This window comes from Aegilops tauschii, chromosome 2 (genome assembly GCF_002575655.3).
Source record: "Aegilops tauschii subsp. strangulata cultivar AL8/78 chromosome 2, Aet v6.0, whole genome shotgun sequence".
Lineage (NCBI taxonomy): Eukaryota > Viridiplantae > Streptophyta > Magnoliopsida > Poales > Poaceae > Aegilops > Aegilops tauschii.
This window is the reverse complement of record NC_053036.3, coordinates 578,936,741-578,960,436: the sequence shown is the minus strand read 5'-3', so window position 1 is coordinate 578,960,436 and position 23,696 is coordinate 578,936,741. Positions and strand designations below refer to the sequence as shown.

The 23,696-nt window shown below is 42.9% G+C and overlaps 3 protein-coding genes across 4 annotated transcripts; 2 read left to right on the top strand and 1 right to left on the bottom strand.

The window, feature by feature from the left end:
• The first annotated feature begins 7,996 nt into the window (after positions 1-7,996).
• Positions 7,997-10,720, top strand: LOC109766295 (uncharacterized). Of its 2 annotated transcripts, XM_020325060.4 has the most exons (3): positions 7,997-9,203; positions 10,049-10,436; positions 10,649-10,720. In XM_020325060.4, the coding sequence occupies exons 1-2, from the start codon at positions 8,076-8,078 to the stop codon at positions 10,415-10,417; spliced, it is 1,497 nt and encodes a 498-aa protein (XP_020180649.1). In that variant the 5' UTR covers positions 7,997-8,075; the 3' UTR covers positions 10,418-10,436; positions 10,649-10,720. The 2 variants fall into 2 exon arrangements, with proteins under 2 accessions (XP_020180649.1, XP_020180651.1); XM_020325062.4 differs by having other exon boundaries at positions 10,049-10,654.
• Positions 10,721-11,349: 629 nt separating this feature from the next.
• On the bottom strand, positions 11,350-15,367 carry LOC109766294 (uncharacterized). Its single transcript, XM_020325058.4, has 3 exons — positions 15,219-15,367; positions 12,276-15,018; positions 11,350-12,182 (listed from the first exon to the last, which is right to left on the bottom strand). Exons 1-3 carry the CDS (start codon positions 15,291-15,293, stop codon positions 11,755-11,757), a joined length of 3,246 nt encoding a protein of 1,081 aa, XP_020180647.1. The 5' UTR covers positions 15,294-15,367; the 3' UTR covers positions 11,350-11,754.
• A 6,246-nt stretch (positions 15,368-21,613) lies between these two features.
• On the top strand, positions 21,614-23,158 carry LOC141041294 (uncharacterized). Its single transcript, XM_073507431.1, has 3 exons — positions 21,614-21,887; positions 22,042-22,441; positions 22,492-23,158. Exons 1-3 carry the CDS (start codon positions 21,614-21,616, stop codon positions 23,156-23,158), a joined length of 1,341 nt encoding a protein of 446 aa, XP_073363532.1.
• Positions 23,159-23,696: the final 538 nt, after the last annotated feature.

Sequence of the window (23,696 nt, the reverse complement as noted above, 5' to 3'; positions counted from 1 at the left end):
TATCATGCATGTCATCACCATAATCATCATAGATAGCAACTTTGTTCTCATAATAATCGATTGAAACATCTGCCAAAGTAGTGGATTCATCATTAAATAAAGTCATGGCCTCTCCAAATCCACTTTCATAATTATTGCAATAAGATTCAACACCCTCCAAAATAGTGGGATTGTTTCTACATAAAGTTGACACTCTTCCTAATCCACTTTCGATAATAATTTTATTCATACTCTAAAAGATATAAGTGAAGATCATAGAGTATTCTACAATGAATATAGAGAGCCCAATATCCAAGCTCAAAATATATAAGTGAAGCACATGAAGCATTCTATGATGACATACTCAAAATATTTAAGTGAAGCACAAAGAGCATTATATAAAGCCATACTCAAAAAAATTTAAGTGAAGCACAAACATTCTTCTATAAATCAACCAAGGACTATCTCATACCAGCATGGTGCATTGCAAAAATAAAAATAAAAAACACATGATGCTCCAAGAATTTGCGCGTATCATGTGAACAAAACAAAAACCAAGGCATACCGATAATTGTTGAAGAAGGAAGATGGTATGGCTTGTGGGGCATCCCCAAGCTTAGATGCTTTAGTATACTCGAATATTTTACTTGGGGTGCCTTGGGCATCCACAAGCTTGAGCTCTTGCCTCTCTTTATTCTTCCCTTATCGATACATCCTCGATCTTCGAACACTTCATCCACATAAAACTTAACCAAACTTTTTATTAGAGGGGTTAGTACATATAACATAAAATCCCATAATGTCCTGCTGTAACATTATTGTATAATAATAACAAAAAGTATCCATTGTTTTCTATCACAATTATATGTCTCCGAAGTCAATGGGAGCTCAACAAGATTTCAAACATAAGCAAATAAAGAAACTATAACAGTAAACTATGAAAACAGGACAGTCTGTAAAGATGCAGATGGTACATATACTTCAATAACTCAAAAAATTCTGAATAAATAGGAAAACATATTTTTTTGCATAGAAGTATTGTTTAAAAATTTCAGAATTTTTGCATGTTCCAGTAAAAAAATGTAAATTCAAATACTACAGCAAAAGTTTCTGTTTTTGCATTGCACACACCAAACAAGCAATTTAAGCATCCTAAAGGTAAATCTTGGCATATTATTCTTATGGTACAGTGATATATACAAGGGTATAATTATTTTTATGAGAAACTAACATGAAAAATTCTACATTTTTCCATGAGCATGAACACAAGTGTTCAAGGTCGACCCTCACTTCTCCAATGCATAACCTTCCAATCGCTTCTCTTTTTGAAAAAGTTTCTAGGTTCCCCTCTAGATTTTTGTTTTTAAATATTTAAATGACACACATAATAAATTTTATATTACAAAAAATAAGAAAAATACTCTCTAAAACTTCTGGGTTGTTTCCCAAGCAGCGCTATCTTGAAAGCCATTAAGCTAGGCATAAGAGGCAAGTAATTTTTTCTATTGCATTTTAATTTTTTTTCTTTGTTTCACCCACAACTAAAGAAAGAAAACAAGAACAAAATCATAAGGAAAAATAAAATCTACTTAGTGAAGAAAGCAAACAAGCATACGCGAAAATATTAACCCCAAGTTATTGCTCCCCGGCAACGGCGCCCGAAAAGAGCTTGATAATCCCCAAGTGCAAGGAATCATCGTAGCAATATCGAAAGATGGAAGTAATAAGTATGGAAAGTTGAACCCACAAGGAGCGAAAGGTAAGATCAATATTCTCTTAAGTCCTATCTGCCACTGATACGACTCTATGTACACCGAGCGTTTGCTTTCGTCTAGAAACGAGAGATAAAACTACGTTGTGGGTATAAATAGGATAGCTTTGCATGATATCGGAGAGCTAAAACATAAAATAGGTGCTGGCTAAGTAAAGTTAGAATATATTACAATATATTACAAATAGCGAGTGTGGAATAATGATTGATCGGTGTGTGGAATTGTCCTAGGCAATTGATAACAGGATCGGTAATCATTATTGCAATTTTATATGAGGGAGATGGATGACCTAACATACTTTCCATACTTGGATGATACAAACTTATGATTCTACCTCTAGCAAGCATCCGCAACTACTAGCAATCATTAAGGTAAACTGATACATCCATTTTGCATCATGTTTTCATACTGTTATTTATAATATTTTATGCATAATAATGCCTTTTGGAGTAATTCTAATGCCTTTTCTCTCATAATATGCAAGGTTTACACAAAGAGGGAGAATACCGGCTGCTAGAATTTTGGGCCTGAAAAAGCTACGTCAGAGTTACCTATTCTGCACATCTCCAAATGAGCTGAAAATTTACGGAGAATTATTTTGGAATATATGAAAAATACTAGAGCAACTAACTACCGGAGCAGGCCCACCAGGTGGGCACAACCCACCTGGGCGCGCCAGGTACCCCAGGCGCGCCCGGGTGGGTTGTGCCCTCCTCGGCCCACCTCCGATGCCTATCTTCTTGTATATAAGTCATTTTGACCTAGAAAATAAATAAGAGGAGGACTTTCAGGATGGAGCGCCGCTGTCTCGAGGTGGAACTTGGGCAAGAGCACTTTTGCCCTCCGGCGGAGCAGTTCCGCCGGGGGAACTTCCCTCCCAGAGGGGGAAATCATCGTCATCGTCATCACCAACAACCCTCTCATCTTTGGGAGGCCAATCTTCATCAACATCTTCAACATCACCATCTCCTCTCAAACCCTAGTTCATCTCTTGGGTTCAATCTTTGTACCGAAACCTCAGATTGGTACCTGTGGATGACTAGTAGTGTTGATTACATCTAGTAGTTGATTACTATATGGTTTATTCGGTGGAAGATTATATGTTCAGATGCATTATGCTATTTAATACCCCTCTGATCTTGAGAATGATTATCATTTGTGAGTAGTTACTTTTGTTCTTGAGGTCACTGGAAAAATCTTGTTGCAAGTAATCATGTGAACTTGATATGTGTTCGATATTTTGATGATATATATGTTGTGATTCCCTTAGTGGTGTCATGTGAACATCGACTACATGACACTTCACCATATTTGGGCCTAAGGGAATGCATTGGGGTAGTTATTAGATGATGGGTTCGTGACCGGAATCGATTGAAATTGGAATTTCACAAAAAAAATATCCTATGCATCTAGTTCATTGTGATCGGAATTATATATATAATTTTTGGCCTCGTGAAGGAGAAAGTATCGCTCTAGCTTGGGGGAGTCTTAAGTCAATCTTATATTCATGCCCCAATCATGAGCTCTCAAGAGAAATTATTATTCAAAAAAATTATGCTCGACTTTCTCGTGATGATCAATCCATGCTCGATACTTCTTGTGCTCGTTATTTTATGAAGAAGACTATTGAATTCATGTGACATCTTGTAGAAATAATTAAACGCAACTCTGAAGATTGGGAACTCGACAAAGGTAAGGAGTCAGGTATTAAGCTTAAGTTTGATTGTGTTAAATCCTTTATGAATACCGATGCTTTTCACAAGTTTAGCACTAAATATGGACTTGACTCTGAGATAGTAGCCTCTTTTTGTGAATCATTTGCTACTCATGTTGATCTCCCTAAGGAGAAGTGGTTTAAATATCATCCACATAGTAAAGAAGATATTAAAGAACCGGTAATGGCTAAAGAAGGAACTATAATTTACAACGTTCATCCAGTTGTGCCTACTGCTTATATTGAAAAACCACCTTTCGCTGTTAGGATAAAGGAACATGCTAAGGTTTCAACTGTTGTTCGCAAAAGTAATATCAAAGCACCTAGACCTTCAGAACAAATCAAAGTAGAACCTAGCGTTGCTATGGTTAAAGATCTCCTGGTAGAAAATATTGATCGCATGTTATTTACTTCTGTGATGAAGCTGCTAGGATTGCCAAACCTGATGAAAAAGATAAACATAAACCTGTTGTTGGCATGCCTGTTGTCTCAATCAAAATAGGAGATGTGGACCATGTTCAAGTAGGGGATTACAGCGGGGTGCGGGAGAGTGGACCGCTGAAAAGAGTTGAGGGAGGTGATGAAGATGGTGATGTTGATGAAGACGATCACCGCGACAATGGTTCGCCCGGCAGCACTCCGGCGCCATCGAGAGATAAGGGAAGAGAGGTTCCTCCGGCTTGCTCCTCGATGGCCTCCCTCTAGATGGGGAGAGGTTCTCCCTCTGGTCCTTGGCCTCCATGGTGCCAGGAGGGGTGAGAGCCCCTCCGAGATTGGATCTCTCTCTCTCTCCCCCCCTCTCTCTATTTTCTTCTCTTTCTACGCTCCTGTGTCTAGACGAAAACCGTTTCTTATATTTCCGGAGATCCGTAACTCCGATTGGGCTAAAATTTTCAGGGGATTTTTCTCCGGATATTATCTTTCTTATGGTGAAATAATGGCATCAACTGACCTACGAGGTGCCCACAAGGCCGCGCCTTGGTTCCTTGTGAGGCCCTCGAGCACCGTCTTGCATTGATTCTTCCTCCCAAAAACCACATATATTTCATAAAAATCTCAGTAAAATTTATCGCATTTGGACTTCGTTTGGTATGGTAATTCTACGAAACAAAAAACATGCAAAAAAGGAACTAGCACTGGGCACTAGATTAATGAGTTAGTCCATAAAAATAATATAAAAGTGCACCAAACCATACAAAATTATAATAAACATGGCATGAATACTTTATAAATTATAGATGCGTTGGAGACGTATCCTACAATATCCGATCGCTGTTTTTACGTTCTTGCTCTTCATGGTGTTTCAGAACAAGATGACGGAAATATGGTCTTTCAGAGAGTTTCCCTGACCACTGACAGTGCCCATCCAATCCTACCTTTAGACTACATCTGCTAGAAATTGTCCAGCCAGATTCACCACTAAGATCAACCAAGCCAGAGCCCATATTGACTTGTGGCTGGACCAGTAAGCTTCCGGGGTTGAAGTATTCTTCCGTCTTTTTGAGTCTCGGTGAAGCTTTATGCAAGATGACATGGCGCTTCTCCATGCATCCCGGGTCATCCATTGGTTGCTTGAGGGTGCCCATGAAAATCATCCTCCACCCAGTAGTGTGTATTGAATTCTTGTCTCGAGTCAAGAAGTCTTGAGGTCTTGTAGATGGAGGCCTTGTAGTTGCCATCTTGAAGTTGTCGTCATTAATGTAGAGTCCTCCTTCTCACACCACTCCCAAGCACTCGTACCAATCCTCGTCTATTATAGCGTGCATAAAAATAAATAACACTCCCGGGGCTCAGTAACAAGGGTATGGGTTCCTACCTCATGCTTCTACACAACTACAAGAATCAATATCAGTACTGGACGAAATGTTGCAAAGGTGACACTAAATGCAATAGAAACATAGGTATGAACATATAGTCAAAGTGAACTTGCCTAGTAAGTTGATGAAGATTATAATGCTCTCAGAAATAACTTGATACTATTCGTCAGTCTTCGATGAAATCTATATCAAACAAACATTGCATTCATATAAGCATTCAATCTAGCAATCATTTTCTAGCAATATCTATGAAAATCAATAAATAAAAGCAACAAGGCAAACCGATAAGAAAAACCAAATCAAAATTCAGAAGGAAACTTCAAAGAAAACTATAACGAAAAACTCTATGAATTAATTACTCAACAAATTAGTTTTTTGGTCATAATTAAAAACTTAACATAAAATAAAATGCTAATATAATAAATTAACAGAAAACAAATATTTTTTATTAAAATAGCAGAAAGAATTTTACCTAAAGTTTTTTATGCAAAATGAATCAACCTAAAAGCTATTATAAAATTCCACTTATGATCAAAACAAGTTTTCATACAAAAATAATAAAAATTATTTTAATTAGAAATAAAAGTGGCTACCATTAACCAACTAAAACAGTTCAAAACTTGTCAAAAAATGACAAAAGAAAAATAATTGAAAACAATTAAAACTAAAAGAAATATAATTTAACCTAGCAATTACTAAAACAATACTATTTTTGCAAATAAAAAATTTAAAAATAAAATAAAATAAAAATTTAAGTATTACTGGATGCACGAGAAATTTAGTGACAAAGTGCAAAAAGAATCAATTCAAAATCTATTTTCAAACAAGAGATATTAGCAATATAGTGTTTGAATCCAATTTGATCAAATTCAAATTTATACTATTCAAATTTATAAACGAATTGGATCTACAGAATCTTTCAGGTTTTGAGACAAAGATTAAATACAAGAGATGGACTAGGGTTTGAGATGAGATGGTTTTGGTGAAAATGTTGATGAAGATTTTGTCCTCCCACGATGTGAGGATCGTTAGTGATGACGATGGCTTCGATTTCCCCCTCCCGGAGGGATGTTTTCCTGGCGGAATCGCTCCGCCAGAGAGCAAAAGTGCTCCTGCCCAGGTTCTGGTTCGAGACGGCGACGCTTTGTTCCGAAACCTTCCTTCTGCTTTTTTCTAGGTCAAATGGCACCTTATAGCAAAAGATGGGCTTCGGAGGCCTGCCAGGGGCCCCACAAGTCCAGGGGGCGCGCCCCCAGGCTTGTGGCTGCCTGGTGGGCCCCCTTCTATTACTTCTTTCGCCAGTAATTTTTGTATATTCCAAAATAATTCTCCGTCAATTTCCAGGTCATTTGGAGTTGTGTAGAATAAGTGTCTCCGATTTATATAGCCCTTTTCGGTCCAGAATTCCAGCTGCCGGCAATCTCCCTCTTCATGTAGAACTTATAAAATAAGAGAGAAAAGGCATAAGAATTGTATTATAAAGTGGAATAACAAGCCATATTGCAATAAATATCAATAGGAAAACATGATGCAAAATGGACGTATCGGCGATGACCGAGTAAAAAAAAATCCCCACTCTCTCTTCCTCTCCCGGCCTCCTCTTCTCCCCCTCACCCCCTCATCGGTGCGACCCCCGCCCCGATCCGCCGCCCTCCATCCTCCTGATGACCGGATGCGGTGGCCGCTGGTCCCCTCCGCTGATCCGCAACGTGGATCCGCCGCCGCCACACCTGCTGGTCGTCGTCCGCAACCGCTTCCTCGAGCCACCGCCGCTCGGCCGATCCGACCGCCGGTGCGCCCCCCACGTGTTTTGCGGACTTCCCGGACCTCACTCCGCCCTGGCCGCCGACGAGGACCTACATGGGTGTCCGGCAGGGGGTTGTGGGGGATGTGGGTGGCCGAAATCACCGATCGTGAGACCCACACGTAGAAGTGGGTCGGCTCCTTCCACACCGCCGAGCTCGCGACCATGGAATACCACCGGTGGCAGGTCCGGTTCCATGGCAACGACGCGAGGCTCAATTTTCTCGTCGGCACTCATCCATTCGACCTCGTCCCCCAGAGCCGGGGGTGGTGTCCGCTCGGATGGCATGGGAGGACTAGGAGGCGAGGGAGCACCTTGATGCCGAGGCCGCCACCGAGGCCTACATGGATGACCTCCGCCGGTAGTACCCGGAGCTAGTGGAGACGGAACGGACGATCTTCGCCGTCAATAACGGCGAAGTTATCGTCATCTCCGACGACGAGGGCAACAACGACGGCGGCAACGATGAGATCGACGCCAAGGAGTGGCGGAGCATCTTTCCCGACGACGACGACGACGACGGCACCGACCCGGACCCAGCTCTCACCAAGGGTGGCCTCACCCGGAAGGATTGACTCGACCTCCACTTCGGCCAAAAGTAGTTTTAGTTTAGTTTTAGTTTAAATTTATGTTTAATGTTCGGTTGCGAGAACTTTATGTGTTGAACTTATGTTTAAATGCATCATCTCTCTGTTCAAATTTGATTGAATTCGTGCAAATTATTTGTACTCCCCTAACTTTAGGGGATCGGCGGTGCGGCGAAATTTTAAAGGGATCGGTTAGAGTTGCCATAACAAACTGAACTATTGTATCTGAGAGATAATTTACATCGGTAGAGAAGAGGAAGGAGGCAGTTAGACGTGGAAGTCAGAACTTATCCTTCCATCCATCTATCTCGCTAATAGTTCCCCTTATCTCTTGTGTTGTTTGACTCCTCATCCCTCTTCCAAGGGCGGATAGGTCTCTGTTTCTTCGGCAGCCAACCAGCCATGGCTTCCCACCCGTCGCCGCCGCCGCCGGAACACCCCATACCACCCGCTCCCACCACCATAAGTGACCTCGACGACGACCTGCTCCGGGAGATCTTCCTCCGCCTCCCTAACCTCCCCAGCCTCCGTCGCCGCTTCCAGGCGCTCCAAGCACGCCCGCTCCTCCCTCACTTCCTCGCACACACAATAGCTCCCTTCCCCACCTCAGGCCGCCCCTCCGCCGGATTCAGCCCCCTCCAAGACGACGACACTTCCGACTGGCGGATCGATTTCTCCGATCCGTCGGTTTTCTACAATGGCGGCTGCATCGCCATCAAGCACCAGAGCGCCAAGCAGAGAGTTTGGTACAACCCTCAAACGATGGCCCTGTTTCTCCGCCCCAAGGAGCATCATGACATGCCCGATGGCACCACCCTTGGGTTCCACACATTCTCCTCCGAAGAGGATCAGAGGCCGTCCCGTGTGGTATGTGTCCGTCAGGACTACTCATGGACTTGGCTACGCATCGCTGTATTCTCATCGGACACCATGGAGTGGCAGATTTTTCCAGAGATTGCGACGCTGCTACCTGAGGGCTTCAGGCGCACAGCCTGCACCGTGCTGGATTGGTTTATCTGTTGGCAATGCGAGTCCATGAGCGGGGTACAAGCCAGCGAGTACATTTTCGTGCTCAAAACAGATACATTTCAGTTCTCTCGAATGGATCTGCCGCCGCCCTTGAGAGCGGCACACCAAAAATTTAAGATTGGTCAGACCGCTGATGGGAAGCTCTGTATTGTGAATGAGAAGGAATGCATGTTTAGTATTTGGATCTTGACAGCCGGCGATGACGGCATCGAGAGATTTCTGCTGCACAAGATGTTCCGGTTGCAAGCTAGCTTTATGGAGGTCACCGGCTGTTCAGTGGAAGATACAATCTCAGTGCGGCTTATGACGATTTTCAACGGTTTTGTGTACTTTGCACTTCGCCCATGGAGGAATTATGTGGATCAGTTCAAATCCCCTGAGTGGTTCATGTCCATGTCTCTGGAAACAGCGGAGCTGAAGCAGCATCTGAAGAATAGAAAGCGGCCTGTCTTCCCTGTCCATCCCTACTCGGCCTGGCCTCCTTCTATGGAATACATCTCGGTAAGCAATGTGATCATAGTGCTAAGGATTCCTTTTTATGTTTGGTCCATAAATTGTACTCCCTCCGTCCCAAAATTCTTGTCTTAGATTAGTCTAGACACGGATGTATCTAATACTAAAACGTGACTTGATACATCCGTATTTAGACAAATCTAAGACAAGAATTTTGGGACAGAGGGAGTATGCAATGATGTTAACTAAGGCGATTGTATTGCTATATATGAATATATGCTATCAGTTTTAGTGAAAGTAACATGTCTTTGAATAACTCGTAGTAGAGGAGCTAGCTGTGCTATTCCCATTCCTTCAAAAGAATACTCCACTTACATAATCTAGACAAATTTAAGACAAGTAATTTGGGACCGAGGTTGAAGTAGACAACCTTGACTACTTGTACATTACTACATGAGGGTTTATGCAGGTTATATGATAGCAGTAGCATTGAGATATAAAGCTCCACATACAGAATCTATAATTAGTACATGAATGGCCTAGATTCAGAAGTGTTAAAATATTTGGAGGATTTCTGCAGATTATGTGATAGCATTATTATAAAGCTCCACATACATAATCTGTAATTAGCATATGAATAGCTAGTTTCTGCAGTAGTGTTTAAGTATTCAGATATGGATAAGTTATATGCCTAAGTTAGGTTTTCTTTCTCCTAAATTTTTTCGTCTTCTGCGCCCGTTTCGGCAGTGGTGTATCAGTAATTTATTTCACTTTCATTGTCTCTGTAAAAGCTAGATAAAATGATCAGAATCGCTAGATTCTATTCCCTTGCACATATTTGTCTGCTTAAACACTTGAATTCTTATTTACACTGAATTTCCATTTTGTCACAGGAGGATTCAAAATCTGAGGTTACTGGAAATGGTGTTGAAGATGTTGGTCTTGAGAGTACAGAAAAGGATTCATCTGTCCTTATAAAAGCATTACGATCATATAAAGAAGCTTTGATCAAGGATGGTGACACAAATGTTGCAGAGATAGAGGCCTTCTCGCTTTGCATTGATGTTGAGGACGAGAAGAACTCTCTTGTGAGGAAAATCATGGCTTTAGATGAACTGTTAAGAACTGTGAGAGATCGTGTTTTGAGGGCGGCTGCAGACTCTGACTTCGCAGACTGTGAATTCTACAGACAGAAGATTAAAACAGAGAGCTGGTGGCAAGTGTGCAAGGGGAAGTTATGGAGAGCTTTCTGCGCTAGCTGAATAAGCCTATCTATCAGAAGTAAGTGAGTTCTTGTTGCGTTGGTACTTTAGCTTTTAGATGCTGCGATGACGTTAGCTGAATAAACCATTATCAGTATTCAGTACAAGTTTAGAGATGACTTGTACCTAGAAACGTACAAGTCCCAAACTGGTGATTCTTTATCTCTGTTCCTAATCGATGATGTTCAAACTTTTGTCAGTTTGGTATTAAATATTTCCTTTTTGTTTTAGAAATTCATTTTATGAGTGAGCGAGTTTGAAGATTATCTTATAAATAAAGGCGCGTGGTCATTCTCTGTTGCATAAGAACTGAAATGGTAACTTTCTTAAAGTCTCCTTTCGCCAAAACGTTGTAATGTGAAATCACAATGGTTATTTGTATGCAAAATCAGGAAAATACCAAATGATTATTTTTGTTCAGATTGCAGCAAAAGATAATTTTTAGAGTAATCATCTTTCTCTGGAATGTGCAACAAAATGCACGTCATTTACTTCTAGATAGTACATATTATTATTTCCTGCACTTGCCCACTTTAGTTTTCCATTTTAGGATTGCTCACAAGTTTTAAGTGGGCCAACCATTCTGAACTTTCCCCCCTTTTGCCATTTTCTACCAATACTATTTTAAGCAGAAAGGTTGCCCGGGATTTTTTACATTCCTGTAATTTAAATTTCAAACGTTGAATGAAACTAGTATCCGAGGGAGCGCTGACTACACCAAATTTTGTTAACAAAATTGTTATTGGTACGTTTGCAGTTAACATCAGGGGCAGTAGACAGTTCTATGCTGATAGCAAGTGCCCTCCCGTCTCCATTAGCACAACCAATGCTAGACATCAAACGTCGCCATTGATGAGTGTCACTTCAACCTATATTCTGTTTTGATTATATATATGGAAAATAGACGAGTGGAGTCTGCTCTGAGGAGCACATTTATTTCATAAAATTCGAGGACTAAATTGAAATGTGTCAACAAATTATGAAAAACAGTGCATGACTTTCATTGTGCATGTTGCGAGAAGTCGCACAACGAAAATAATCTGCCCGTCCTGGGGTGCGGGACTGCCTCCACATCGCTTGCCTGCTAGTAGGTTGTGATGCTGCAGAACCCTGCAACGGGCATCCCTAACAGTGCACGATTATAGCATCCAGGCCATGGCCCGCCGCACCGACGCCGGGGCAGTTTGGTTTCCCACACGGCTTTTGGCTTGCACATGAAACTATATACAAGCTGGGGTATTAATCCAGAAAGGCAATGCAAGCTGGGGTATAAAAAACATTACATTCTTAGAAGGGATCATTTTATCAACATACTTAATTGCACCTCCTCTTCTTTTTTAGCTCCTTTGAGAAGCCCAGCTGACGAGTCTCTTAAAAGAAGTTGAGCTCCTCACTCTACCTCCCGTGTTCACCATGTTGATTTTGCGCATTTGGGTAGCTACTTCTCTCATGTTAAGCCGTTCAATTGGGGATTGGCGTGTACAAAGAAGCGCTATCCGTAGTAAAGATAACAAGGACTGAAAGATCGTTGGATTTTCCGGTCCTGCTGCTACTTGGTTGACGGCATCATTGCATTCATCTAGCAGACAGGAATCCAGAAAATTTAATGTGTGATCAGGAAAATTTGTTTCCACAAATCTGACGATGGTGAGTTCATTCCTGAACATATCATCCGTTGGTCTTTTTCCTGTCAACATCTCCAAAAGTACAATTCCAAAACTATATACGTCCCCACAAGTAGATGCATGACCGCTTTCAGCATACTCTAAAAACAGAGACCAAATCAATAATCATGGAAGTGGTAAATAATTATATGCAACACACTTTGAAAAAATAATTATATGCCAAACAACTATACCTGGAGCCATATATCCCAGAGTTCCGTTTACAGTAACTGAATTAGAATCTCCGACTGTTCTCAGTTTAGAATCAATGTAGAACCTCGCGATGCCAAAATCTCCCAGACAAGCATTCATATGAATGTCTAGGAGTACGTTACTCGGCTTCAGATCACAATGGATGATGGGCCTCCCGCTATCATGATGCAAATAGTCCAATGCATCTGCTATGTTAGTAGCTATGCTTATTCTTTGAGCTAGGCCTAAATGCCTTCCGGCTGCCTGATTCTCTTGATGATGCAACCAAGTGTTCAAGTTCCCATTGGGCATGAAAACATAGATTAGAGCTCTGAAAGCATTGCCTTTGCTGTCAATCGCAGAGCATTCAGTTATGAGAGGAACAATGTTTCTGTGACGAATGCCTCTCAACGCTTTGCATTCTAATGCAAAACTTCCTTCGGCACCTGGAATGTCAAGGTCAAGTATCTTGACTGCTATTTCCGTTTTAACTTGTTTCAACTTTCCTTTGTACACTGAACTGTAACTTCCTTCGCCAATCAAGTTAATCTCAGAGAAGTTGCCTGTCGCTCGAGCTAGATCCCAGTAAGAAACTCTAGGGAATTTCTCCCCGAGAGAAGGCAACAATGAAAATGTTGCTTGTGGTATCTTCTCATGGATTATAAAGCAAGTCAACAGTGCCAGCGACAGGAAGCCAATTATTGGGATCAACACAGTAATCAAACGATAGTGTCTTCCTGTTCTCAGCGAGGCATCTGGGCATGAGGGCACATGGAAACCGGTTGCTCGTCCACAAAGTCCCGAGTTGCCATCAAGTGAAACGTTTGCGGGGTGCTCAAACACTCCATTTCTTGGGATTGCTCCTTCTAGACGATTATAAGATAGGTCTAACTTGTTAAGAAGTTGAAGGTCACTTAGAACTGTTGGGATAGCACCTGATAAATCATTATAGGACAGGTTGAGCATGTCCAAGCTCAAAAGGTTGCCTAAAGAGGTTGGAATGACACCCGTGAGATTATTGTGGTCCATTTGGATGGTTACGAGGCCCTGACACTTGCCCAGATCATCAGGAATTTTTCCCGAAAGTCTGCTAGAAGAGAGATATAGTGCAATGAGTTGTTTAAGCTCACTAATTTCTGGACGTATGTCACCTTGCAGATTATTATAGCTAAGGTCCAGCCTTGAAAGTTGTGAAAGTTTTCCCAATGTGGGAGGTATGTGACCTTTGAATTCATTTTGTGCTAAAGAAAGTATAGTTAGTTCTGAAAGGTTGCCAAAAGATGGTGGGATGAACCCGACGAAATTATTTCCATGAAGATCTAAAGATTGTAATTTTTTGAGACTCCCTAACCATCCTTCAATTGTACCAGTTAAACTGTTGTTGCTAAGATCCAAATCGATTATGCTAGTCAGGTTTGCTAGGCTTGAAGGAACAATTCCTGATAGGTTGTTTCCACTCAGGTGTAGACTTGTAAGGTGAGTGGACAACTTACCGACCAAATCCGGTATGGCTCCTTGCAGCTGATTATTATCTAATGACAGCATAAACAGATTACTACAGTTTGTTAGTCCATACAAGGATTCCCATCTTTGGCTTTCACTTGATTCAAGCATACTATGCCCAAGGTTTAAGTACTCAAGGTTTAGTAGCTTTCCAAAACTAGGAATTTCTCCAACGAAATTGTTAGATGATAAATCTATCACTTGTAGCCCTGAAGCGTTGCCTAGCGAAGGTGGGATGTGCCCTTGAAGCATGTTCTGGCCTAGCGTAAAAACAATAATTTCAGGGAGGGTGGCACCAATATCAAGCGGCAATTCCCCTTGTAGCTTATTTGCATACAGGCCTAGTGTTTGGAGAGAAGTCAAATTAAAGACTGAAGGTGGTATTCTACCCGAAAGGCTATTTGCACCTACGCTAAAGCCGATCATGTCTGACAATTTTCCAAACATATCAGGAATGCTCCCCCCTAGTCCATTTTCTTGAAGAACGAGTGTTTGAAGGTGGGTGCCGTTGCCAATGCTTGGCGGGATGACCCCGGTGAGATTATTCTTAGAAAGATCCATACCAATTAGATTGTAGAGCGAACCAATTTTGGTGGGGATTGGGCCTGCTAGCATGTTTCTAGAAAGATCCATCACTTGCAGGTTTGAGCAATTCATGAGTGAGTCAGGGATTATCCCCTGGAATGAATTGTTGCGGAGGGCTAGGTCCACCAGCTCACGGAGCTGGTTCAGAGGAGTTAACTGGCCCGAGAAGCCGTTGGAGGACAAATTAAGGAGCTTTAGGTTTGAACAGTTTGTGAGTGAGTCGGGAATTATCCCCTGGAACGAATTGGTGCTGAGGTCAAGGATGACTAGCTCATGGAGCTGGTTGAGGGGAGTTAACTGGCCTGAGAAGCCATTGGAGGACAAATCAAGGATCTTAAGGAACGTCAAGTTCCCAAGAGAGGGGGTGATCTCGCCAGACAAGCTTTTGCCAGGGAGTTGCAGAGCGGCGACACGCCCCGGGTTAAATGAGCTGCAAATGATACCCGTCCAGTTGCAGTAGTGGACACTTCTGTTCCATGATCTTAAGGCATCTGTTGGGTCGTTGGTAGCCGCTTTGAAGTCGAGCAACGAGAGCATGTCTGTGATGTTCCCGTAATTGACCCTTGAGCAATGGATGTTGCCAGCTCCATAGTACAGCAACAGCAGAAACGCCAGTAGCATAACCATGCTGAGTGTCGTCAAGGATTGCTCCGTTACCTGCAAAAATACATACAGAGCAATGTTCACCGGCGCCTGGCGGAGCTAGTCACAAGGGCGTCCATGAGAAACCGCTGCAAAACTCGAGTGCTGCGTGTGCTCACAACCAGAGTTACTTAAGGCTCTACTAGCTGTGTATGTCAAAATAAGATTATGTAACTTCTCACAGCAAGTAGTCAAGAAGAGAGACAGTAGTGTACCTCTGCTCGTTGACAGGAGCGCGCAAAACGGCAGCTTCCGCAGCTTGGCTTTGCCGGTAGGAGGTTTGTATGCATACGTTTCAAATGCTCGGTAGCACACCGGTTTAAATGCAGTTTTTACCGCAGGTTTGCGCGCCACACACCGTACTGTCAGCAGCGCTCAGCCACTCACGCCTTATCATCTTTGCTTGACCTGAGCTAGCTACCGGGTCAACGGAGCCTTCCACTCCAGCTCTCCAGCTACTTTTCTCCTGCCGCTGCTGTCTATGGTCCTTCTCTTATGCAGGTTATCTACAGATGTGTCGGGACTTTTCGTTTATGGTCCTCTCTACAACGTGTGGAGAATCGAGACCTGTTTATGAAGGTGTGTACATGATTGGAGGATACGGCGAGGGATATTTTTACCCAACATGGGTGGCAGCATGATCTTAGGATTGACCCACCTCCGCTTTACGCGTTATACGGACTCTACATGTTTCTTTGTATTTTGCCTTTTTTTTTTGTTCGTGCGAGAGGACTTTGTTTCGCTGTGTGCATCTTAGTTATGCAGAGGCCGGGTGTAATACTTAAACCTTTTAAGTAATAAAGCGCCCCTTTTCAAAAAAAGTATCTTGACAGACCCGCCATTTGATGGAAGGGTGAAAGACGCTTCGGCTTCAACTTTGAAGATTAATAATAATTCATAGGATATTGCTAGCTGTCGTGCTGCTAAATCTGACGGTAAGAGGGGAAGGAGAAAGGAGCTTATCTAACGAGACACAGTGGGTGACACAAGATTGTATACAGGTTCAAACCCTTCACGGTGAAGGTAAGGACCTTAGTCCTGTCTCTGGGAGTTGTTCTTGCATATGAGACTGAGATTATAAAAGTTACGAACCTGTAGCTGGATGCCAGACAAACTAGAGTATGCCGTAACCCCGGGCCCCTAAGCTAGCTACATTACATGTTGTCATAATGGGTTATAATCTAGAGCTTCTTTACGGTGATTGGGGCAGTCCTGGGAGTACTTTCGAGTACTTAGCCCTCCGAACTTTATTAGCCGTCCGATCTGGTGGGGGATTAAAAATGAATTAACCTAATTATTTTAATCAGAGAAGGGCATAATGGTCCAGGGTAAGATATTCTGTTTTCAACCGATCACGTCCACGACGTCTAGATCCAGTCCTCGTTCTCGTCCTCTTCCTTTTGTCCGACGAGCCCGGTGAGAGGTACCAACAACGTCGTTGGCGTCGTCCTCGTCCTCCACCTCGTCCTCTTCACTATAAACGACGTGCCCGGCGGCAGGAAGAAGATTAAGGCACGACATCTGCGGCGGCAGTGTCGGTGGCGACGGTGGCGGCGCTATAGGAACTCGCCCCCGCCGATCACATCGCTTCCGGGCTTACATACTAAGGTATGAATCGCCCGAATCTCAACTCCTCCCCGTTTGATTGGCCCGTTGGAAGTGACTCTTGGCAGGAACTCCAACTTCCTCGTAGATGGATCTATACTCTGCGGTTGGCCCCTCGGTTAGGCCGCCGGGAGATATCAATGCTTGTTCTGAAAGTAGGCTTGTTTTTCTTGATGCAGCAGGAGATATCAATGCCTGCGGGAGATATCGCCATAAACTTACTTTGTTTCGTAGCCTGCACTTCCTACTTAGATTTGTTTAGTCATCATCGACTTAGGTTTCCCTAGTGCATGCAATTCAATTTAGAATTTTTCATCATCCATGGTCACTTCACTAGTTTATGTGGGACTCAGTTTATGGACGTGTATGATCGCTTGCCATAACATGTACAAGGAGCAAAGTTTAAAATTCCACGCAAGATTTCGTACTGGGTTTTGCATGCATTTATGTTTGTCCTTTCAAATTTTTATTCGTCCGAATTGTGATGCAAGAAGACATGGCGGATGTAAGTCATGAGTCAATGATGGAGTACTATCATATTGCCAACAAGATGTTTAATAATGAGGATGAAGGTTATACATTCTATAACAAATATGGTCTTGAGAAAGGTTTTAGTGTCTGGAGAAGCTATGTCGAGTGGGATGGATCCAACTGCCATATAATTTTAAAGTAATTTGTGTGTAGTCGTGAAGGGGTTCGTGAAGAGAAGCACATGAAGAGGAAGATGGAAGATAGAAAGAGGAGGCCACGGAATATAACTCGTGTAGGGTGTAAAGCTAAATTGGTGATTGCAAGACAGGAGGAAACAGGTCAGTGGTTTGTCAAGGATTTCATCGATGAACACAACCATCCTCTAGCCCCACGGGATCTGTCGTGTCTTTTGCGTTCACACAGAAGAATTAGCGATGAGCAGAAAGCGGACATTGCAGACATGGAAAAATCTGGGATCAGAAAACACCATATTATGGATATTATGTGCATGCAATACGGTGGATATGATGACGTTGGATGCATTATGAGGGACATTTACAATTTCTGCCATGCTAACAAGCAGAAAACAATTTCTTCCAGGGATGCTCAAACGGTGATCAATCACATGGTGGCGAGGCAAGAGCAAGATTCAGATTTTTTTCTACAGGTACTTGGTTGATGAAGCTGGCCATCTGAAGGGACTGTTCTGGTGTGATAGTCAATCCCGACTTGACTACGAGGCTTTCGGAGACGTTATTGTTTTTGATAGCACATACAGAACCAATAAGTACAATCTGCCATTTGTGCCGTTTGTCGGGTTGAATCACCACCGCAGCACTGTTATTTTTGCACGTGGTATCATTTCACATGAAACAAGCCAGACATACGAGTGGATGTTACGGACCTTTTCTGATGCTATGGGACAGAAGCATCATATATCTGTGATCACGGATGGGGACCTTGCAATGCAGAGAGCAATCAGGGTGGTGTGGCCTGACTCAAACCATAGGGTCTGTATATGGCACATTCAGCAGAACATTGTACGCCATCTGCATGATGACGCGGTAAAGGAGGAATTCAGATCTTTCATATATGATACATCTTCCATTGAAGAGCATGAGAGAAAATGGTTACACTTCTTACAACGGAATAAAGTAACAAGTGAGGACTCCTGGCTACATCAGATGTATAAGATGAGAAAACTGTGGTGTGCTCCATATCTTGAGGGCCGTTGTTTCCTAGGATTGAGCAGCAATCAGCGGAGTGAGAGTTTAAACTCGGTGCTACATACGCATCTTGAGGCTAAGATGACGTTGTTTCAAATGCTAGAGCACTATGAGCGTTGCCTTGCGTCGCGACGCTTGAACGAGGCTCTCCAAGACGTCGAGGCCTTGCAGTCCGTTCCATTCACAGAGGAAAATGCTTCAGTTCTTGAGAAACACGCCGCGAAAGTTTTCACTCCTGCTGTGTTTAAGTTGGTCTTATGGAGCATAGATGCTGTCAAAAAATGTGAGATCAGAGAGGTACTTGATGCAGCAGAGGTTACCACATACGTTGTGTCTAAGAAGGAAAGAATGGATAAAAAGATCGAAGTGCGCATAGAGTCTAAGGAAGGTCTGTTTCATAGTATCAGTTGTTCTTGCCGCAAATTGGAATGCGCAGGCATACCATGTTCCCACATATTTTACATATTGGGAATTTTACAAGAAGAAACACTGCCCAGGTGTTGTGTTCCCACTAGGTGGACAATGAGTGCAAAATGTGCATTCGCACCGACCAGAAAGAGCGAGATGTATGCATACTCTGCAGCCCTACAAAGGTACCGTAAGCTAAGGAATTTTAGTCACGCAACATGTTTCAAGGCATGCCACTCTGATGAGGCATTTCAGCATCTAAAAAGGGTTTTGGAAGGACAAGATGTTTGCAAGGGATCAACAAGTGAACAAGCTGATAGCAAGGGATCAACTAATGCTCAGGGTAACAGCATTAGGTTTGGCCCGTTGATGCCACAATCCGCTAACCTTGATGGTGAAGGTTTCGAAAAGGTTCTGGATCCCGTGCATGTGCCAGGCCGAGGTGCTCCGAAGAAAAGGGTACATGCAAAGATGAAGAAAACAAGAACAAAGGGTAGATGTAGCTATTGTCATGAGGCAGATGGTCACAATCGACATACGTGCGCAAAATTGATAGAGGTACCTAATATGCCGTAATTTAATGTTTTAATGTGTCCAAATATATTCCATGACATTAATAATATCCGTATGTGCAGGATCTCAAAGCAGAACTATGATAGCTACAACATTGTGCGCACGGTCGGACAGCAAGTACGTCGACGATCAACCTGATGTTGGCGTGTGCATTGTTGTCTATGTCTAGTATCGTGTGACATTTTCTCTAAAATACTTCATTCTCTCAGTTAGTAACTTCCTCATAATGTATGACTCAGCTATTTGGTTGTCCACTCCCTTGTAACAGTATGAGTTTGGGATATTTTTTTTGCATTTTATATGTGAGTTTTTGAAGTGCAACCTCAAGAATCATGGTTTCTTCATGGCCAGCGTGTAGCTTGTTTATGTTGCACGATAAAAATTGGAAATAGATGTAATGGAGGAATTATATTTCGCTCCCGAAAAAAAAGCCGATAAATCCGAAAAATGCATTAGTCATCCATGCTCCCTCCGGAATGCGGTGATTTTTTCGACCACCTCCAAATCACCTCAATTTTGGCACACATGATCTCTTGCACAAACAAAGCTAGGTTTCCAAGGTTTTATATGTTTTTGAATTTCATTGAATTTATACTACCCTCTAGACTGACTGATCATAACATCGGTCTATACCTCAAGGGGGCATTGTAATTTTTTTTTCAAATTTTCTTTGATAGACATGTTTGGCACATGTGGGTCACCGTGTAAAAGAAAATTTGGGTGATTTGGAGGTGGTCGAAAAAATCACCTTTGTTCAAAAATGGCTTAAGTTAAGACCAAATGGTCCCTTCGGAATGCGGTGATTTTTTCGACCACCTCCAAATCACCTCAATTTTGGCACACATGATCTCTTGCACAAACAAAGCTAGGTTTCCAAGGTTTTATATTATTTTGATTTTTTTGATTTTATACTGCCCTCTAGACTAACTGATCAAAACATCGGTCTATACCTCAAAGGGGTATTGTAAAATATTTTTTTCCACATTTTCTTTGATAGACATGTTTGGCACATGTGGGTCACCTTGTAAAAGAATATTCGGGTGATTTGGAGGTGGTGGAAAAAATAACCTTTTTCAATAAATGGCTTAAGTTAAGAACAAATGGTCCCTCCGGAATGCGGTGATTTTTTTCGACCACCTCCAAATCACCCAAATTTTGGCACACATGATCTCTTGCACAAACAAAGCTAGGTTTCCAAGATTTTATATATTTTTATTTTTTTTAATTTATACTGCCCTTTAGACTGACTGATCAAAACATCGGTCTATACCTCAAGGGGGCATTGTAAAATATATATTTTTTTCTAAATTTTCTTTGATAGACATGTTTGGCACATGTGGGTCACCGTGTAAAAGAATATTTGGGTGATTTGGAGGTGGTGGAAAAAATCACCTTTGTTCAAAAAATGGCTTAAGTTAGACCAAATGGTCCCTCCGGAATGCGGTGATTTTTTTGACCACCTCCAAATCACCTAAATCTTGGCACACATGATCTCTTGCACAAACAAAGCTAGGTTCCCAAGTTTTTATATATTTTTATTTTTTTTGAACTTATACTGCCCTCTAGACTGACTGATCAAAACATCGGTCTATACCTCAAGGGTGCATTGTAAAATATATTTTTCCAAATTTTCTTTCATAGACATGTTTGGCACATGTGGGTCACCGTGTAAAAGAAAATGTGGGTGATTTGTAGGTGGTGGAAAAAATCACCGCATGTTCTAAAAATGGCTTAAGTTAGACCAAATGGTCCCTCCGGAATGTGGCGATTTTTTCTACCACATCCAAATCACCCAAATTTTGGCACACATGATCTCTTGCACAAACAAAGCTAGGTTTCCAAGGTTTTATATTTTTTGAATTTATTTGAATTTATATTGCCCTCTAGACTGGCTGATCAAAACATCGGTCTATACCTTAAGGGGGCATTGTAAAATATTTTTTTCAAATTTTCTTTGATGGACATGTTTGGCACATGCGGGTCGCCGTGTAAAAGAAAATTTGGGTGATTTGGAGGTGGTGGAAAAAATCACCTTTGTTTAAAAATTGCTTAAGTTGACCAAATGGTCCCTCCGGAATGCGGTGATTTTTTCGACCACCTCCAAATCACCCAAATTTTGGCACACATGATCTCTTGCACAAACAAAGCGAGGTTTCCAAGGTTTTTTATTTTTTTGAATTTTTGGCACACATGATCGCGGCGGAGAGTTTACGTCAAACGAGTTCAACGACTACTGCGAGAAGATTGGCATAAAGAGGTTCCTCACGACACCTTATACGCCGCAGCAGAACGGGTTTGTTGAAAGGCGCCATCGAACCGTCGTTGGCATGGCGAGAAGTTTACTCAAGAGCAAGAACTTGCCTGGGACTTTTTGGGGAGAAGCTGTCTCGACGGCGGTCTATCTTGTCAACCGGGCTCCAACGAAGGCAGTGATCGGCAAGACTCCGTATGAAGCTTTACGGACGGAAGCCGAATGTGTCTCATCTACGGATGTTCGGGTGCGTGGCACTTGTGAAGACGGCGGAGCTGCATCTCTCAAAGCTTGTCGATCGCAGCACTTAGATGGTGTTCATCGGATACGAGAGGAGTTCCGGCACCAAGGCATACCGCTTCTATGATCCATGAACCAAGCGTCTACGGATTTCACGCGACCTCGCGTTTGAAGAAAATCAAGCGTGGAATAGGAGCGCAGCAGCCAACGATGCTCCAAAAAGAAACATATTCACAGTTGAATTTCCAACTGATGATGATGCAGGGGAGGACGTCCAGGTGGTTGGCAGGACGCCCAACCAAGGTGTCCACAATGGTAGTGATCATCATGGTGCCGACACCAACGACGACGCGCATGGGTCGCAAGGTGATAGCGACAACGACGCGCAACACACGGGTAGAGATCTCAGCAACGACATCGACAACGAGGCGCATAGTGATGATGACAAACAAGATGATGGTCACGGTCACGACGACTACGCTGATGACGAGGATGCCAACGATCCGGCATCTACCATGCCCGAGACTCAACGGTCTTCCTCAAGTGCATCGACGCCGACACAATTTGTGTCGCCTCCCTCGCAAGCCACAATGGATTCTTCTGGGCCTCGTCGCTACAAGACCCTTAAGAAAGTCTACAAGTATGCAAAGCCAGTTACGCTCGAGTACTCCGATTTGTGTTTACTCGGAGTTGAGGAGCCGGCGAACTTCGTAGAGGCGAGCAAAAGTTCAAGTTGGATGCACGCCAAAAGGCCATAGGTTTGAAGTGGGTTTACAAGTTGAAGAAGGACACGAAGGGTGCCATTGTGAAGTACAAGGCAAGACTCATTGCAAAGGGCTACGTACAACGTCAAGGAGTTGACTATGAGGAGGTGTTTGCACCGGTTGCTCGAATCGAGACAGTGAGAGTGCTCCTAGCTTTGGCAGCACAAGAGGATTGGAAGGTTCATCATATGGATGTGAAATCCGCTTTCCTCAACGGCGACCTCAAAGAAGAAGTGTACGTGGAACAACCCCACGGCTACGAGAAGAAAGGCGAAGAAGAGAAAGTTTACAAGCTCAAGAAGGCGCTTTACGGGCTGAAGCAAGCGCCAAGAGCTTGGAACTCAAAGTTAGACCGAAGTTTGATCTCGCTCGGATTCAAAGGATGTTCCCTCAAGGATCCGGAAGACAGTCTATCACGCACCGAAGAAGAGGTGAAGATTGAAGACACGACCAAGGACTGTTGCCATCAAGCTATGGATGAGCAGACGGCAGTAAAATTGGTCCCTAAAATGCTGGAAGGAACGGCGAAAGCAATGCCGACGATAAAATCTACGAGTAGCAGCAGGCGTATTTGGGACCCAGGTCGAAGAAGTAAGGACATCGTGATTAGGGGGTGAATGTTAGAGTAATCACGTGTCCGCCATGTAAGTATCCGTGTCCATGTGGGATACGTGTTCCTACTCGGTTTGGGTTAGGTATAGCCTAGCAGTTCCTCTGGTAGTATATATACGTGTATACCCCCGTGTAAACAATCACCGACCAGATCAGAAAGCAATAAAGCAAGGCTCGATACGAGCCTCTGGCCATCGATCAGTTTTTTCCGTTTGCTAAAGCTACGTCGAGACGTTCCGCCGAGGCCGCCGGCCAGGATAAGTTCACGTATACGTCTACATACATGTGTGAGGTGCTTGAGAATCAATCAAGCTACCTGCTTGTCTAGCTAGCTTTCCACTACACCTGCACAGTTCTTGGGTGGTTTTGATCTAGCCAGTTCAAAAACCAACAATTGTTGGCTTTTGATCCCCAGATCAAATCACCCAGGATCTCACACACATGTAGTGCAAAGCTAGCAAGCAAACAAGCTAGCAGCTTGATGGATTTTGCATGCAACAGTACACACACGTATCGACCTGGACGCCGGCTCTTCGAATCTAA